Here is a 13,289-nt window from a genome sequence, read left to right on the forward strand (position 1 = left end):
ATCCTTTCAAGATGGGAGTCCAGCTTGGACACTTGATTGACTCTCCTTGATTATCCCATCCCTTCATGAGTGGCAGCTGCTGCTTCTGCTGAGCCCTGCCGGAAAGCCCAGAGGCCACCCATTAGAGGACAAGCCAAGACATCAATGTGAACGTCCTCACAGGTTTGCCAAGAGGTGTATAATCATATCACCCTCACCACTTCTGGACATGTTTCTGAGTTCATTCAACCTAAATATGGACATAGTAAATTATCACAGGGGCTTGGCCAAGACACGACACTACAGGTGTCTCCAAGGCCATTACATACAGTTTTTGCTATAGTGAAAATCCTCAGTAAGCACTGGTGGAAGTACTGTCTCTGAGCACAGGTTCTGCTGGGCCACCTCCCATCCTGGAGGCTGGTGAGGGGCAGCAGGAGGAGGACGTGCATATTCCCTTCAGGAGGTGAGTAAAGAGGCAGATCCTCAGCTGAGACCCTGCCGAGCCTGGAGACGGCCGAGAAGAGCGGTGGCTCTCCATAGGTATGTCACGCGGCACGTGCCGTCCCGCAGGCAGGCAGCTGCCTGCGCTGCTGCCTGGGCCGTCACGTCGCTCGCTAGCCCGGCGCACATCTGCAGCCTCGTCCCCAGCAGGCAGGGCAGCAGCAGCCTTGCACAGGCTGGGACGCCAGCAAAACGCAGCCCGGCTGCCCAGGTCACGCAGCCTTGCAGCTTTCCTCTCGCGCTGCAGAATTTGGGCGCTTTCCTTCGAAGTTCAGGCTGGAGCACGCCGGTACTGCCCAGCTCTCCTGGGCCATGTCTGCTCCAGGGGCTGGGCCTGGGACCTGTCATCGTCCCAGCAGACTGGGGACAACTGACCACTGCTACGAGTCCATCTGTCCTTCTCCCGGGCGCGGGGTTGTATGGATGGCCCCAGGGCTCAGCTGTCTCTGACCCGAGGTGCAGCACAGCTGTGTGACCCTGGGTTGGTTTTGCTGAGAAAACTGCTGCTGCACTGTGAGAAAATACATGAACTAAAGCCAGGCAAGGTAAGAAAAGTCAAAACACAGACAGAATTAAAGTTGTCAAGATGATAATAGGTAGCAATGCAAGGCTCCAAAAGTAAATGCTATGTGAAAAGGGATAAAACCCTGAAGGGACTGGTTCAGTCACTATCTTGCTCTAAAGATCCCTGGGCTAGAGGTTAGAAATGCCCCGAGTCCTTGGCTCAGGTGTAACTCTGGTGTGAGGGTATGTCCCAAGTGCGGGGCTCTGAGATGGGGGATGGAGAAAGGGGCATGTGAAAAAAAAAAGGAAGAAAATGAGTGGCTGGGCAAGTCATAGAGAGGGAGATATCCATGAGGACTGCATTTAGTCCACTGGCAGGGAGGAAGTGTGAGGAATTTGACTGGGAAGGGGAACACAGGCATCACCAGCTGAAGAGCCTGAGCAGCCCTGCTCGACCGCAGGCTCCCCCTCCCTCTCTGCCTTGAACGACTCCTTCCTACCGAAAATCCCAGCACCCCTTCCCCTGGCACAGCATCTTCTTTCTTAAGCTGGAAGCCCCATGGCAGAAGGGCAGGGACAGCACCTCTCCGTCCATGTCCCGGGAGTGGTGACCTGCAGACAGCTGCTCTTGCTCACAGGCGCTGGCAGACAGTACAAAGCCATGCAAAAGGCAGGCCACGATGCGAGGGGGTTTTGCACAGGTGTAAATAAGTGTTTGGGGCAAGGGAGGCTGAAGGCTGTCTTGCTGAGCTGGTGTCAGCCCGGTGTTAGGTAAGAGGCAACTAGACACACTGGACATGCAATTGGGAGCTTTGTAAGGAGCAAACAGAGGTTCAGACGTCCACATCGGGGTGGTGGCCAGCTATTGCAACCTTCCCCATGTGTGAACATCTGCGAGGGGCCGTTCCCACGATGAGCGAGACATGGGCTGGAAACACCCCCCCCCGGGGCTGTATTCTCCTCCTTGCACTGAGAAAGTCAAAAGTTACCCTTTCCCCATCCCAGCTCTGTCCGGCAGGTAGCTCCTCCTCACCTGCAGTGTTTCGGAGTTAATACAGTGCTATGACCTTCTTTTATCTGAGAAAAACAAACACAATTAAAGTAAAGTGAGTTAATATGTAATTGTAGTGTACAACAGGTGCTGGCATTGCGTTAGAGGTATAGTTAGGCTCCTGTGCCTGGCAGAAGAACCTGGTGGTGACTCGTGACTAAAATGTGAACAATCTTTCATTTTTAATATGAAATTTGGCACCACCCAGCTCTTAATCTCTTTATATCTTAATAATATCAACAGCCAGAAAATAAATGTATAATTTGTTCTGTCTAATGCTGAAAACCAGATTTTTCTACTAGTGCATCAGGAGCTGAATTAGTCCCACAGCAGCACAGAGTGAGTGGAGAGGCCAGGGTCCCTTGTGGGGACCCGGCTCCAGGCGGAGGTGAGCTCACTCAGCTGGAGCTCTTAGGTACAGCTGCGCCATCAAAACACTCATGTACCCCACCTCCCGAGCTGTGGAGATGCTTTGCCTTAATCCCAGTCCGAGTTTCTATCACAAGCCACTGCCAGAAAGATTAGAAGAAAGTGCATGTTCGCGTGGCTGGAGACGTACCGCTCTCTTTTAAAGAAAGCAGCCCCTCTCCATGAGACCCCTGCGAAGCCACAGCCCTGACGCGGAGCTGGGCTGGCTGGCGAGACCATGCTGCTCTCTGCGAGCAGCGGCGGGAGCGTGGCTGGTCACTGCGCTCCCTCCTCGCCTGGGCCCGCAGGCAGCGTCCCCTCGCTCACCCTCCCTCGGGCGGGTTTGTGGAGTGTCCTTACAGGCTCCGGTAACTTTTGCGCCGCGTTTTCCCCATGGCTGCAAAGCATTTTGTCTGTAGCTGGGAAGTACCGAGCTCTTCCCTCCGCTCGCTGGCGGGATGGAAGTTAATCATCTGCTTGCAATTAACCTGTGACCTCCCACGCCCACGGCGCGCGCGGGGCAGTGCTGTAGCTTTAACGCGGGCGGTGGAAGCGGGAGGGAGGACAGCAGTGCCAGGTCCGGCCCCGAAGCTGCTGCAGATCCCTCGCTCCTGCCCGACCCGGCCCTGGCAGCGCTGCCTGCCATGGGGAGCCATAGCCTCCTCGCCGCCCTCCTCGCCGCCGCCCTCGCCTTCCTCCTGCCGCTCCCCGCCGCCCCCTCGGCCCACCGCAAGCTCCTGGTGTTCCTGCTCGATGGCTTTCGCTTCGACTACATCGACGACAGCGAGCTGGAGGGTCTGCCGGGCTTTCGGGAGATTGTGAACATGGGGGTGAAGGTGGATTACATGACCCCAGACTTCCCCAGTCTCTCCTACCCAAATTACTACACACTGATGACGGGTGAGTACTTGCGTTTCTGTGCTGTGATGCTCCTTGGAGCTGCCAGCTCCCCGTGCCGAAGTGGAGGGCAGCTCCTCATGACTTTTTCCTTCAAAGATGATGTAAAAATAACACAAGTCGTGCTTTCAGCTGGGAGTTTAAAAGCGCTGAGGCATTACAGCTCAGTATTGCTTGTCTGAAACCTGCTCTGAACTTGGAAACGCCACTTGGAGCTGATTTTTGAAGTTCCCCTTTGCTCTCCTGTGGTGCTGCTGTGTCCCTGTCTGCTGCCACCGCTGCAGCACAGCTGCCCAGGGCTCCCCGGTGGGAGCACTGATGGGGGCTGGTGCATATAGAAACATAAAAACGAGTGGGAAATGCATGGAAAATGAATACGGAGCCTGCTCACAGACTTGCCAGTTAATAAAAAGGCGTGTAAACTGAGGGTGGTTAAGAGAAGAACTTATTTTCAGTCAGCAGGTCTCTTTTGGCAACTTCAGCGTTAAATTTCTTTTTAAACTTAACAGACTTTCTGCTTTCACAGATCCCTGTCTTAACATTGCCCTAAGTCCTTGTATCTGTAAGATAATCTAAAATAGCCAAATAGAAAGACATTAAGGGTTTTCGCTTTTGCTCCTCTACACTTTCCCTTTTTCTGACTGCCCAGGAGAGGCTTTCAGAAAATTGGGAGGATAGTCATAATTTTCATGATGCTAATTTCCTTTTAATCTAAGCAGAGTGACACATGATTACAGTGACACTAGGAAGGTGCACAGAGTACAGCTGAGCCTTTCACATCAGAGAAAGACACCCTGGAAACAACATTTAAGTAAAAAAACCCCAAAAAAACAGAAAAGTTTTTCTGGAGTTTCTGATTGCATCTTTTTCCAGAGTTACTTAACAAACAAGATCTTACAGCTAACGAGGAGTGAGAAAATCTGTCCTCTCCAAAGATATGTGGTATCTTCTGCTGTCCTCGGAACAATACAATGCCCAGCGGTCCATATACTGCTTGCTGGGAAAGCGAACAGATGCCATTGTAAGACAAAAATCTGACATCAGTTGTGCCCAGCTTGTTTTGAAACTGCTTAACCCCTTCCTCGCTCTCTTGGGAGAGGAACGCCTTTCTCTTGCTCGTCTCTGAACAGAAGAGTGCAAAACCGTCACAGATTTTTTTCATGACTTGGTGCAAATGCATGAATGCAGAGCAAATGTCATGACTGAAAATAGAGGTGTCACTCCACTGTGGACCTTGTTCTTTAGGTGTACGTAGGCAAACCGGCTTAACACTTCATGTGTAAAAAGCCTTCAGATTAAGTTGTAAAAGAGAACAGGGAAAGCAACTGCTTTCTCTCCTTACGACGTTTAATCATCACTCCTATTAAATGCGTATGCGTAGAGTGAAGTCTATAATCAGCCTTTCGAGAAGTTTTGAAAACATCCTATTTTGTACTCACAAAGAAGAAGTTTTGTTTTATATGATGAAACACCACTACTAGACTTTTCACATTTTTAGGGTACCAGAGTTTCTACACCCCAGCTTGAAGCAATGAGATAATCTGTGAGACCAAACTCAACTCTTCTTGCAAGTCTCCTGGCCTTCATGATGAGGATCTCAATACAAATACAACTTAACTGCAAATAACAATTCACCTTCATAACACATGAGTGTTAAATAGGTCAGGAACCAACCGAGGACCAAGTTTAGGTGATGAACATGCCCAAAGGAAGATCAAAGACTGCACTTGAACCCTCGGGGTGTTAGTGGACCCCGTGGCTGTGTCTTGGCATGACAGCAGGATAAATCCCATGGCTGCACTGTTCTTAACCCCCAATGCCACGGTGCAGTCTCCACAGAAAGCAGTTGTCACGTTTTAGGTGATGGTGGGGTTAGGAGCGTGGGGCACGCGGCAGACGTAGCATTAGCTGTGTTCAGTCTGTGCACATTCAATTCGTAAAGCTGGCACAGCTTTTGGAAAAAATGCAGCACGGCAGGGTGACATGAGCATCGTGCCATAGTGACCTGCTTAGGGACTGGCAAGTTACTGTCTCCCCATCGCTGCTGTACAGGGGTGGGAAGGTTTACATTGCATCTCACCAGTCTTGCATCTCCTTGGTGAGGGTGGACATGACTGTAACTGGTTTTGCTTCCATTTGCAACTGGGATGTGTGGGACTTAAATGTTACCACAGCTTCTTCTGGGAAATCAGGGACTACAAGGGCAAGCTATTCTTCATGTCTTGTCCTACACGGCTGCTTCATGAGCTGTTAAGAAACTCACATTTTAACCTCCAAATTGCGGTATTACAGCATTTGTGAATGCGGTTTCATAGTATATTGGCTTTTTCCAGCTAAATCAGCTTAAGAAATTTCTGGCCCCACCTGCACATTCCCACCCCCGGCTTGTTCATTAATCCCACCACTTTTTCAGATAAACACTCCCGTCCCTTCTTTCTCTGCTCATTCACAAGGTCTTGTGGCCCCACATCCATTCAGGAGCCTACATGGCTGCCAGGTCTAGGACAGCGTGTGGATGAAAACGCTGTGGTTGGGATGTGTTTCTCTCTTGCCTCTATCCATTCATGTGAGCAAGGCCTCTCCTTTCTGCGTACTGCCCTTCACCCCACATCCACACAACCTTCATGACTCCGGAGAGGTTTAGTTGTTACAGAGGGAAGTTCTCCCTCATTTCAGTGGCTTTGGAGGAGGACAGTGGACTCTGCTCCTCAGACACCATCACCGTTGGGACAGGTCAGTCCCTGCAAACGTGAACTCATCTCCTCCTCCTGCCCAGACCTGCAGGTGGAGGTTATGGAGGTCAGCAGCATCTGCCCCACCGCATCTCAGTGCAGATGCCAAACTGCACCCATCAGCCCTGCCAGAAGGTAGCTTTCCTCTGCAACGGGCAACTAGCAAGCAATAGCACACAGCACAGCTGCCCGATTATCTGCAGGATCTTCTAGTCATTATATTTTACTGATTATTTCAAGAGGGCAGCTTAAGTGAATTTAATATTCATGAGAAATAGCAAGTTTACTGAGATTTTCAAAGCTATAACCAAATAGATGCAACCATAACTGATGACCAAGAGCCATGTATCTAAAAACAACTAACTAATGTATGCTAATGTGAAGCATACCCTGTTTTGCTGAGACTAGGTGCTAGGTGAAGTACAGATACAGTGGGAGGAATAGGGCCCAACCTAGGTAGACAAAACGGATAAATTTTGGAAGGGAAGCGGAGGGAGGGAGGTGACTTGCCCGTGGTCACGCAGTGCTGCAGGGCGACGGCAGAGCTCTCCATGGGCCCCCCTCCTACTTAAATCTCCGGCTGCTGTTAACCTATGAGAAGATACTTGCTGGGGCTTCCCTGAGTGACACAGAAAGCCTCAGCCCAAAGCCTGGGGCCTGTCTAGAGGTCTTTTCCTTTCCTACAGCAATTATGAGGAAGAAAATCAGAGCATAGAAACAAGACGAATGCTAATGGTTTGGCTTCTTCATGTAAAGTCACCCAGTGATTCAGAGCTCGGGGAGAAGCTCCAGTCTCCCTGTGAGCCAGGGCATGGCGTCATGACCTGCTATGACCTTGCTTGAAGAAGCACCAAACAACAGCCAAGTCAGTGCTGGAGCAAAGGGATCTCGCTGACATGCAACCAAAGTTGTTTTGTTACAAAAGTCTGGTGGTGTGCAAGGTAGCCCAAGAATGTACTGGCTTAAAATCTGACTCTTTGAAAAGCAATCTTCTCTAACAACTTCATTCATGCCATGTTTCTCAGTTTTGGCTTCCACAGTGACGTAAAGACTGGTTCTTGGGTGGTTGTCTTGTTTTCTGAGCTGCTAGACTGAATCCTAGCTGGTGTCCTAGCCCTCCATGCTCCAGTTATGATATTGCAGTTGTTGACCTGAAAGGCGTAGCATAAAATGGCAAATTAGGTAAAAGGAGCTGCTGCTGCTGACACGTGTGTTTGAGAGAGCTTTGCGGGGCTTGACATGGGCTTGGCAAGGGAGGGAAGAAGGAGTCCAAATACGTGTATCCCAAAAGGCTCACTTAATCACACCATGTGCTGTTTGTCTTGCAAAGAAAGGAATTAAGACCACAAGCCACCTCAGGTTTTTATCCTGTGGGGAGCTTGTAATATTTCCCTTTCCCTGCCTTGGCCTGGCTCTGAAGGGAGCTCTCACGCCAAGCTAAATGGAAAGTCTGAGGTCTCCCTGTAACCGCTGCAGGCACGAATTATTGCTTCAGAGCCCTTTGTGCCGTATCTCTCAAGAAAAGCAGCTCACGCTGAGGAGTTTGGGTCTCCCTCACCTGCCAACCTGCAGGCGTTGGAGGACTGCTGGGGGACCCCTTGTACCCCAGCTCCCCTGTAGCCCCCCCCAGCTCAGGGCGTGCGGAGGCCCCTCGTTTTCCAGCCCCAACCAGCATAAACACGGGTGGACGGTATCACATCTGAGCTGGAAACTCAGGGAGGATTTAGTTTCCCAGATCCTAACAACAAATGAGGTCTTTTCTGGCAGGTCTTCTGTGAGGATGCGCCAGCTGCCCGGTCAGCTGTGCGGCCCCGTATCCAAGAGCCATATTTCTCTTGGCCTCCATGGGAAGCGAAAGGAGTCTCTGCTTGCAGAGGTGGGTGGGGGCGTGGGGAACTGTTTGGAGAGGAGCCAGTGAGGGGCCTCCATGTCCCTCTTTGGACAGGACCTCATCTTAAATACTTGGCAGAAAGTCTGCGAGGTCCCATGAAGCTTGTGGGATGGAGGAGGAGGTCGAACAGAGGATGTTTCAGGTCTCCTGAACCCCAAGGTGAGGCCTGTAGTCTTTGCAGGGCTGTCCCACACTTGCCGTAGCTCAGCGACGGCATGTTTGAGGCTTCTCTAATATACAGGGGGATGTGTGGTGTTTTCCCAGCCACTGCGGCTCAGCCCTGCGTGTGCCATCGCCTTGTCCCCTGTGCGGCAGGAAGGAGAGGGGCAACACGGCAGAGGTCCCAGGGATGGGTGACAGTCAAGGTGTGCTCTGCCAGACTGAAGGTTTCACCCATCTCCTCTGCTTCTACCATCCTTCCTCCAGCCCTCACCCTCAGTGTTGGCATACTTGACCGCTGAGGGGCCTTGGTGGATGATGCTGCGGCCTGATAAATAGATAGCCTGCTTCTGTTTTCCCCTAAGCACAGCAAATCTCGATGTATGCCGCACCCCATTTATTCCACGCTTTCTGGGAGCAAATGTCCTTTGGGCTCCTGCCCCTAGTGTCCCCTGGGGTCTTGCTGATGTGCACACGTACTAGTACATTTATTGTTTGCTGTGAGAGGTCTCCTGGTTTACAGCACAGCATCTCCACTCTCTGTCCACTCAGTACCCAGAGGAAGCCCCATCTGGTGATGGCTCTAGCGGATGCCTCTTTTCTGCTGCCTGGTTAACAGTACCCAGACTGGTCCAGGAAAGGATGCTGACAATTTCTGTTTAGCAGTTAAGCAAGTTTTTAACTACATAAACCATACCCGTATATTGTCTGAGGCATAAAAAATGGAGGGATAGGAGTACAACAGGAAAAATTATTATCAGTACACATGAACTGAAACTATCTTAACTTCACTGTCCAAGCTGAGAAAAAAGCCAGGAGGACACAAAGAGCATGATGAGTGACAAGGGAATAGGATTTTTTTCTTTTTGCTCCTCTTTTAACCACCACAAATGCCAGCAGCAGCGAGGATTTAAAAGATTCTGTTCGTGACATACAGTTTTTAAATAAACAGTCTCTTCTTTTTCTTGGATTCAGTAGCTTTCAGTTTCTAAAATTGTGTGTTGGGAAGCAAAAGAGCACAAAGAAGTCTGTGGTAGTACTATTAACTGGCAGGGAAGGGGTACTGTCCTAGCAAGGACAGGCTGGAGAAGAGAGTGGGAACCGGGAGGGTTTTTCATTTTCATGTTCTTCATCTCGCTTTGTTTACTCATCGCCAGCAGGAAGGCTGCAATGCCAAGTGCCAAGATTTTTCTCTTTCACACATACACAAAATGTTGTAAAAATCTGTGTTTGCTTTCTACCAGTTAAAAAAATGGAAACACTTTTGAAGTGGAGAACAGAAAGTTTTCTCTAACACAAGTTTGTATGCCACAAATTGAAGCACAGAGTTTTTTCCTTCTCACTAGCTACAACCTCACAGCTCACAACTAGTATGCCTGCTACCAGCTAGTAGCAGCAGTAAGTGGACATTCATGTACCAAGGTATTTCTTTGCCCAGAGCTGAAGTCGCAGCCGATGAACAGAAAACTGGCTGAGGCTCCTACCCTCTCTAATGGTGCAGGCAGCAGCTTTGCACATCGTTTTGTTCAGGCTGTCTATGGTGCTTGGAGCTGCGGTGCCCTCAAGCCGTACCCAGCTGTGGGTGGTCAGGGGTCCCAGTGTGGCCCCTCAGCCCACCGCTGCCATTCAATTCAGGAGACCAACCGACAGCTCGGAGCACCTGCTCTCCAGGGCCGCAAGACCTGCCTTCCCACGCAAGCAAGTATCCAAAACCTAAGCTGGATGCTTTGGAAGCAATTTGTGTGCACCCCAGGCCTGGCCCCATTATGAAAACATTGAATTAAGAGTTTCATGCTCTTATTAAATGAATCCCCTTCAGGAAAAAAAAAATGCTGTGTATAGCAGAGATTTTTCTGTGCCTTTTGATGTGATCCTACTTGGATTGCAAAGCCTCGCCTGACATAGGCTAAGGTGTTTCTGCTTCAGATCTGTCTGGTATTGGAGGTCACAAAAAATTGGAAAGACTTTGCCAGCAAGCTCTTCTGGGAACATAAATTGTCCGTGCACATCTTGCGGGTACCGTTTTCGCTTGGGGGCCTGCAGATGGCAGGGCCGCTTTGCCCAGACCAGAGCTTCTTCTCATGAGCCCTGGTCTTCTAGCACACGGGTTTTGTTTTTTCCCTGAGGTCTTCCTTTTCAAAGCAGGGCAGATGAGACCCAGCAGGGGAAGAGCAGAGCAGGGCATGTATCAAAGTGGGCAGAGCCGGGCCCTTCAGGATGCTTTGCTCACAGCAGGCTGGACTCAGTCCTTGGGGACGGCAACACCACGATATCTGCTCTGGAGCGGGAATACAGCGCTTGTGACTTTAAAGTCCTGCTCTCTTCCTCCTCACGGCAGGCAGCATGAGCAGAGTATTTCCTAAGGCAAATCATCCAGCAGGTCTCCAGGGGGGTCGGAAGTGGGGTGAGGAGCTGATAAATGAGCAGGTCTGGGTCGGCATTTAGGTGACTCTCCAAGCAAGGGAATAGTGGAGGAAAAACATTGTGGGGAGGGAAAGAAGGGGAGAAAGGGAACTGCATGTCTCGCTTCAGCTGTTAAAACCTACCTTATGTGTGTGCAGCTGTTTGCGTGGAGGAACTTAGCTCTTCCCCAGCCTATATAGCCCCACGGCAGCCTGTGCTTGCATCTGCACTCCTGGCTCTTGTCACTTCCCGGGGAGTGGGGACATCATGGTGGGACATGGGAGGAAAGGTCTCAGCGTAGCAGCAAGGCATGCATATAATATTGCATAGTACAGTACATTTAGCTAAATGCATGTGCTTATGTTCGTCATCAGGTGGATACCACGTGGGTACAGATTATGGCACCTTTGCTGCCTTGGCTAATATACACACCATGGGTTCTCTGATAAATCTGATTTGCTCAGTGCAGAGATGGTTTAACTGTTTTGTTGCCTGATGCACCAGGTATAACATTGCGCATCTGCCACACGCTGCCTCTCATAAAAAAAAGATCATTGAGCGTCTCAGAAGAGCGTTTTCTCTTGTAGATTTAGACGCAGGTGGTCCCTGTACGATATATCGTGCCTACTGGTGATCCTACGCACTGTCCCTGCAGTCAGGAAAAGACCACCAAAGAAAGAATAGGTCATTCCTGTAGCAAATGCTACAGGAGCACACGCTCTGGTTTCCAAATCTCACATACAGTCAGTGTAGGGTGCACAGTGCTCAGCGTTACTGTGCTGTTGTTGTGGGTGGCCAAGTGGCTGTGTGTTTTGTTGGGTTTTTTTTAATTTCATCTTTGTTTTGCATAGATTCATTTGAATGCTGACAAAAGTGCCTGGAGACATGGGAATGTGCTTTAGACAAAGCCAATGCTGTAAGAAGTGTAGTGTCCAAGTAAGCTGTAGCACACAGACTTGCAAATGCTTTTGCTGGCTCTCTTCCAGAGGGATACAGCAGTTATCATATTCCTGGGAACTATACCCTCTTTGTTTTCCTCTGTTTCTTGCGGAAGGGGTGCTTTCTACTACAATTGCAGTGAGTTTAACTAATGACCACTGTATGCTGAAATTGCTTTTTGCACTGTTTCTACTTTTGTAACTCTTAAGATAATGTTTGACAACAGAGGAAAGCTGCAGTAATGGAAGCAATAATAAATTCAGCGTGTTATGGTGACTGTCTAATACCATGTTGTTATTTTGATAATCATTAAAAAGGAGATCACCAAAGGTCATTTTCTCAGGATGGAGAAAATAACTTATAACAGGGGATGTAAAGAACTCGGGTTGTACAGGTGACTCAAAAGAAATTTGAGAAGTGACCTTAATTCTGTGTATGAGTGTCTCTGAGGGGGAGAAATGCCAGCTATCACAGGGCTTTTTAATCTAGTGAGCAAGGCACAGAATAGCCATGGTTGAAGATTAACAAAGGTCAAAAATAAAATTAGAGACCAGGCATACTTTTTGAACAGTGTTTACTGATAAATATTGGGATGAGCAACCCAAGGAAGAGATTAATTAGTTGGGTATTGATGTCTTCCAAGGAGGTCCAGGGTCTTTCTGGGACACAGGCTTCAGGCAAGCAGACATGAATGGCTCCAGGCAGCATTAAATGGTCATGTCTTTCGGTCTGTCTGCTCATCTAATGTTCCCTTCTGACCCTGTGAACCAGGGATGTCTGCAATGAAAATTGATGCCTTATAGTCTTCTAGGCCTCTTTTTTAATATAAATTTTAATATAAAAAAGAGATTTTTTTAATATAAAAAAGAGAGGTGGAGTCCATGGAAGAATGAACTTGTCTGATGTGGTGATCAGAAGAATACTGTCCTCTGTATTAGCGCACACAGTTAATTAAACTTCTCAACAGTGCTACAAAGAACAATCTCCGTTCTGTTCCTTAAAGAGGTGGGCAAACTGACAGCAGACCTTAAATCCTATAGGGAGCTCACATCAGCAGCAGCTGGAGCTCATTGTTTCTATATGAAGACTACACTATACATCATACAAATACGTGACCTAACAGCTTCAGCACTGACCTGCAGGTTTCCTAGGGTGGCACCAGTTGCCTGCCAGAAGTTTAGCAGGTTGATACATGCTCAGGAGTACGTGGACTTCAAGAAGCTGAAGAGATGGGATTGTCCTCTAAGTAGAACGGCTGCGTTTTTGGTGCACTATAGAGGCTTCCTTCTAACTCTTTTTAGACTTGCAGAGAAGAAAGCACTTGGCAGCCTAAGGAGGACAGATTGCTGCCCATCCAATCCACCAGTTTTCCTACAGTAAACCTGTTTGGTTTAATATGGTGAATAGTGACTGCCACAAATTGGGACTGCTTTTCTCTGCTGGGGAGGAGGAGGAGGAAATGTTTTGCATAATTGAAATACTTTGTAGTAGGGAAGGAGAGTTCGAAATCCATTTCAAGGTCACATGTACCCAAAGTATACAGAGTCCTCTGCTCAAAATGATGCCTTTTCAAAACAAGCATACCAAGGTTATTTCAGTTCTGATCACCACGCTCAGTCTCACAATAATTAAAGCCTGTTATCTGGATCCTTGCAATATCGTGACTCACCAGCTAATGATGACACTGTCTCACACATGCATCAGTCGTTGCTTTTTAAGTCACGGAAATCGTGAACTCCCAGTACAACTTAATCTTCAACATTTCTTTTCCCATTTTTGTTAATTCACCTGCAGATTAACTCTTAAAATACACTATCTTCTC

At 48.9% G+C, this 13,289-nt stretch overlaps 1 protein-coding gene across 1 annotated transcript in view; it reads left to right on the forward strand.

Moving 5' to 3' along the window:
- Window positions 1-3,013: 3,013 nt before the first annotated feature.
- ENPP6 (ectonucleotide pyrophosphatase/phosphodiesterase 6) overlaps window positions 3,014-13,289 on the forward strand; it is a 34,102-nt gene continuing 23,826 nt past the window's right edge. Inside the window, exon 1 of the mRNA XM_076336444.1 lies at window positions 3,014-3,346. Within this exon, the coding sequence (XP_076192559.1) occupies window positions 3,091-3,346 (256 nt within the window). The 5' untranslated portion in view covers window positions 3,014-3,090. The remainder of the gene's footprint in view (window positions 3,347-13,289) is intronic.

Source organism: Aptenodytes patagonicus, chromosome 4 (genome assembly GCF_965638725.1).
Source record: "Aptenodytes patagonicus chromosome 4, bAptPat1.pri.cur, whole genome shotgun sequence".
Taxonomy (NCBI): domain Eukaryota; kingdom Metazoa; phylum Chordata; class Aves; order Sphenisciformes; family Spheniscidae; genus Aptenodytes; species Aptenodytes patagonicus.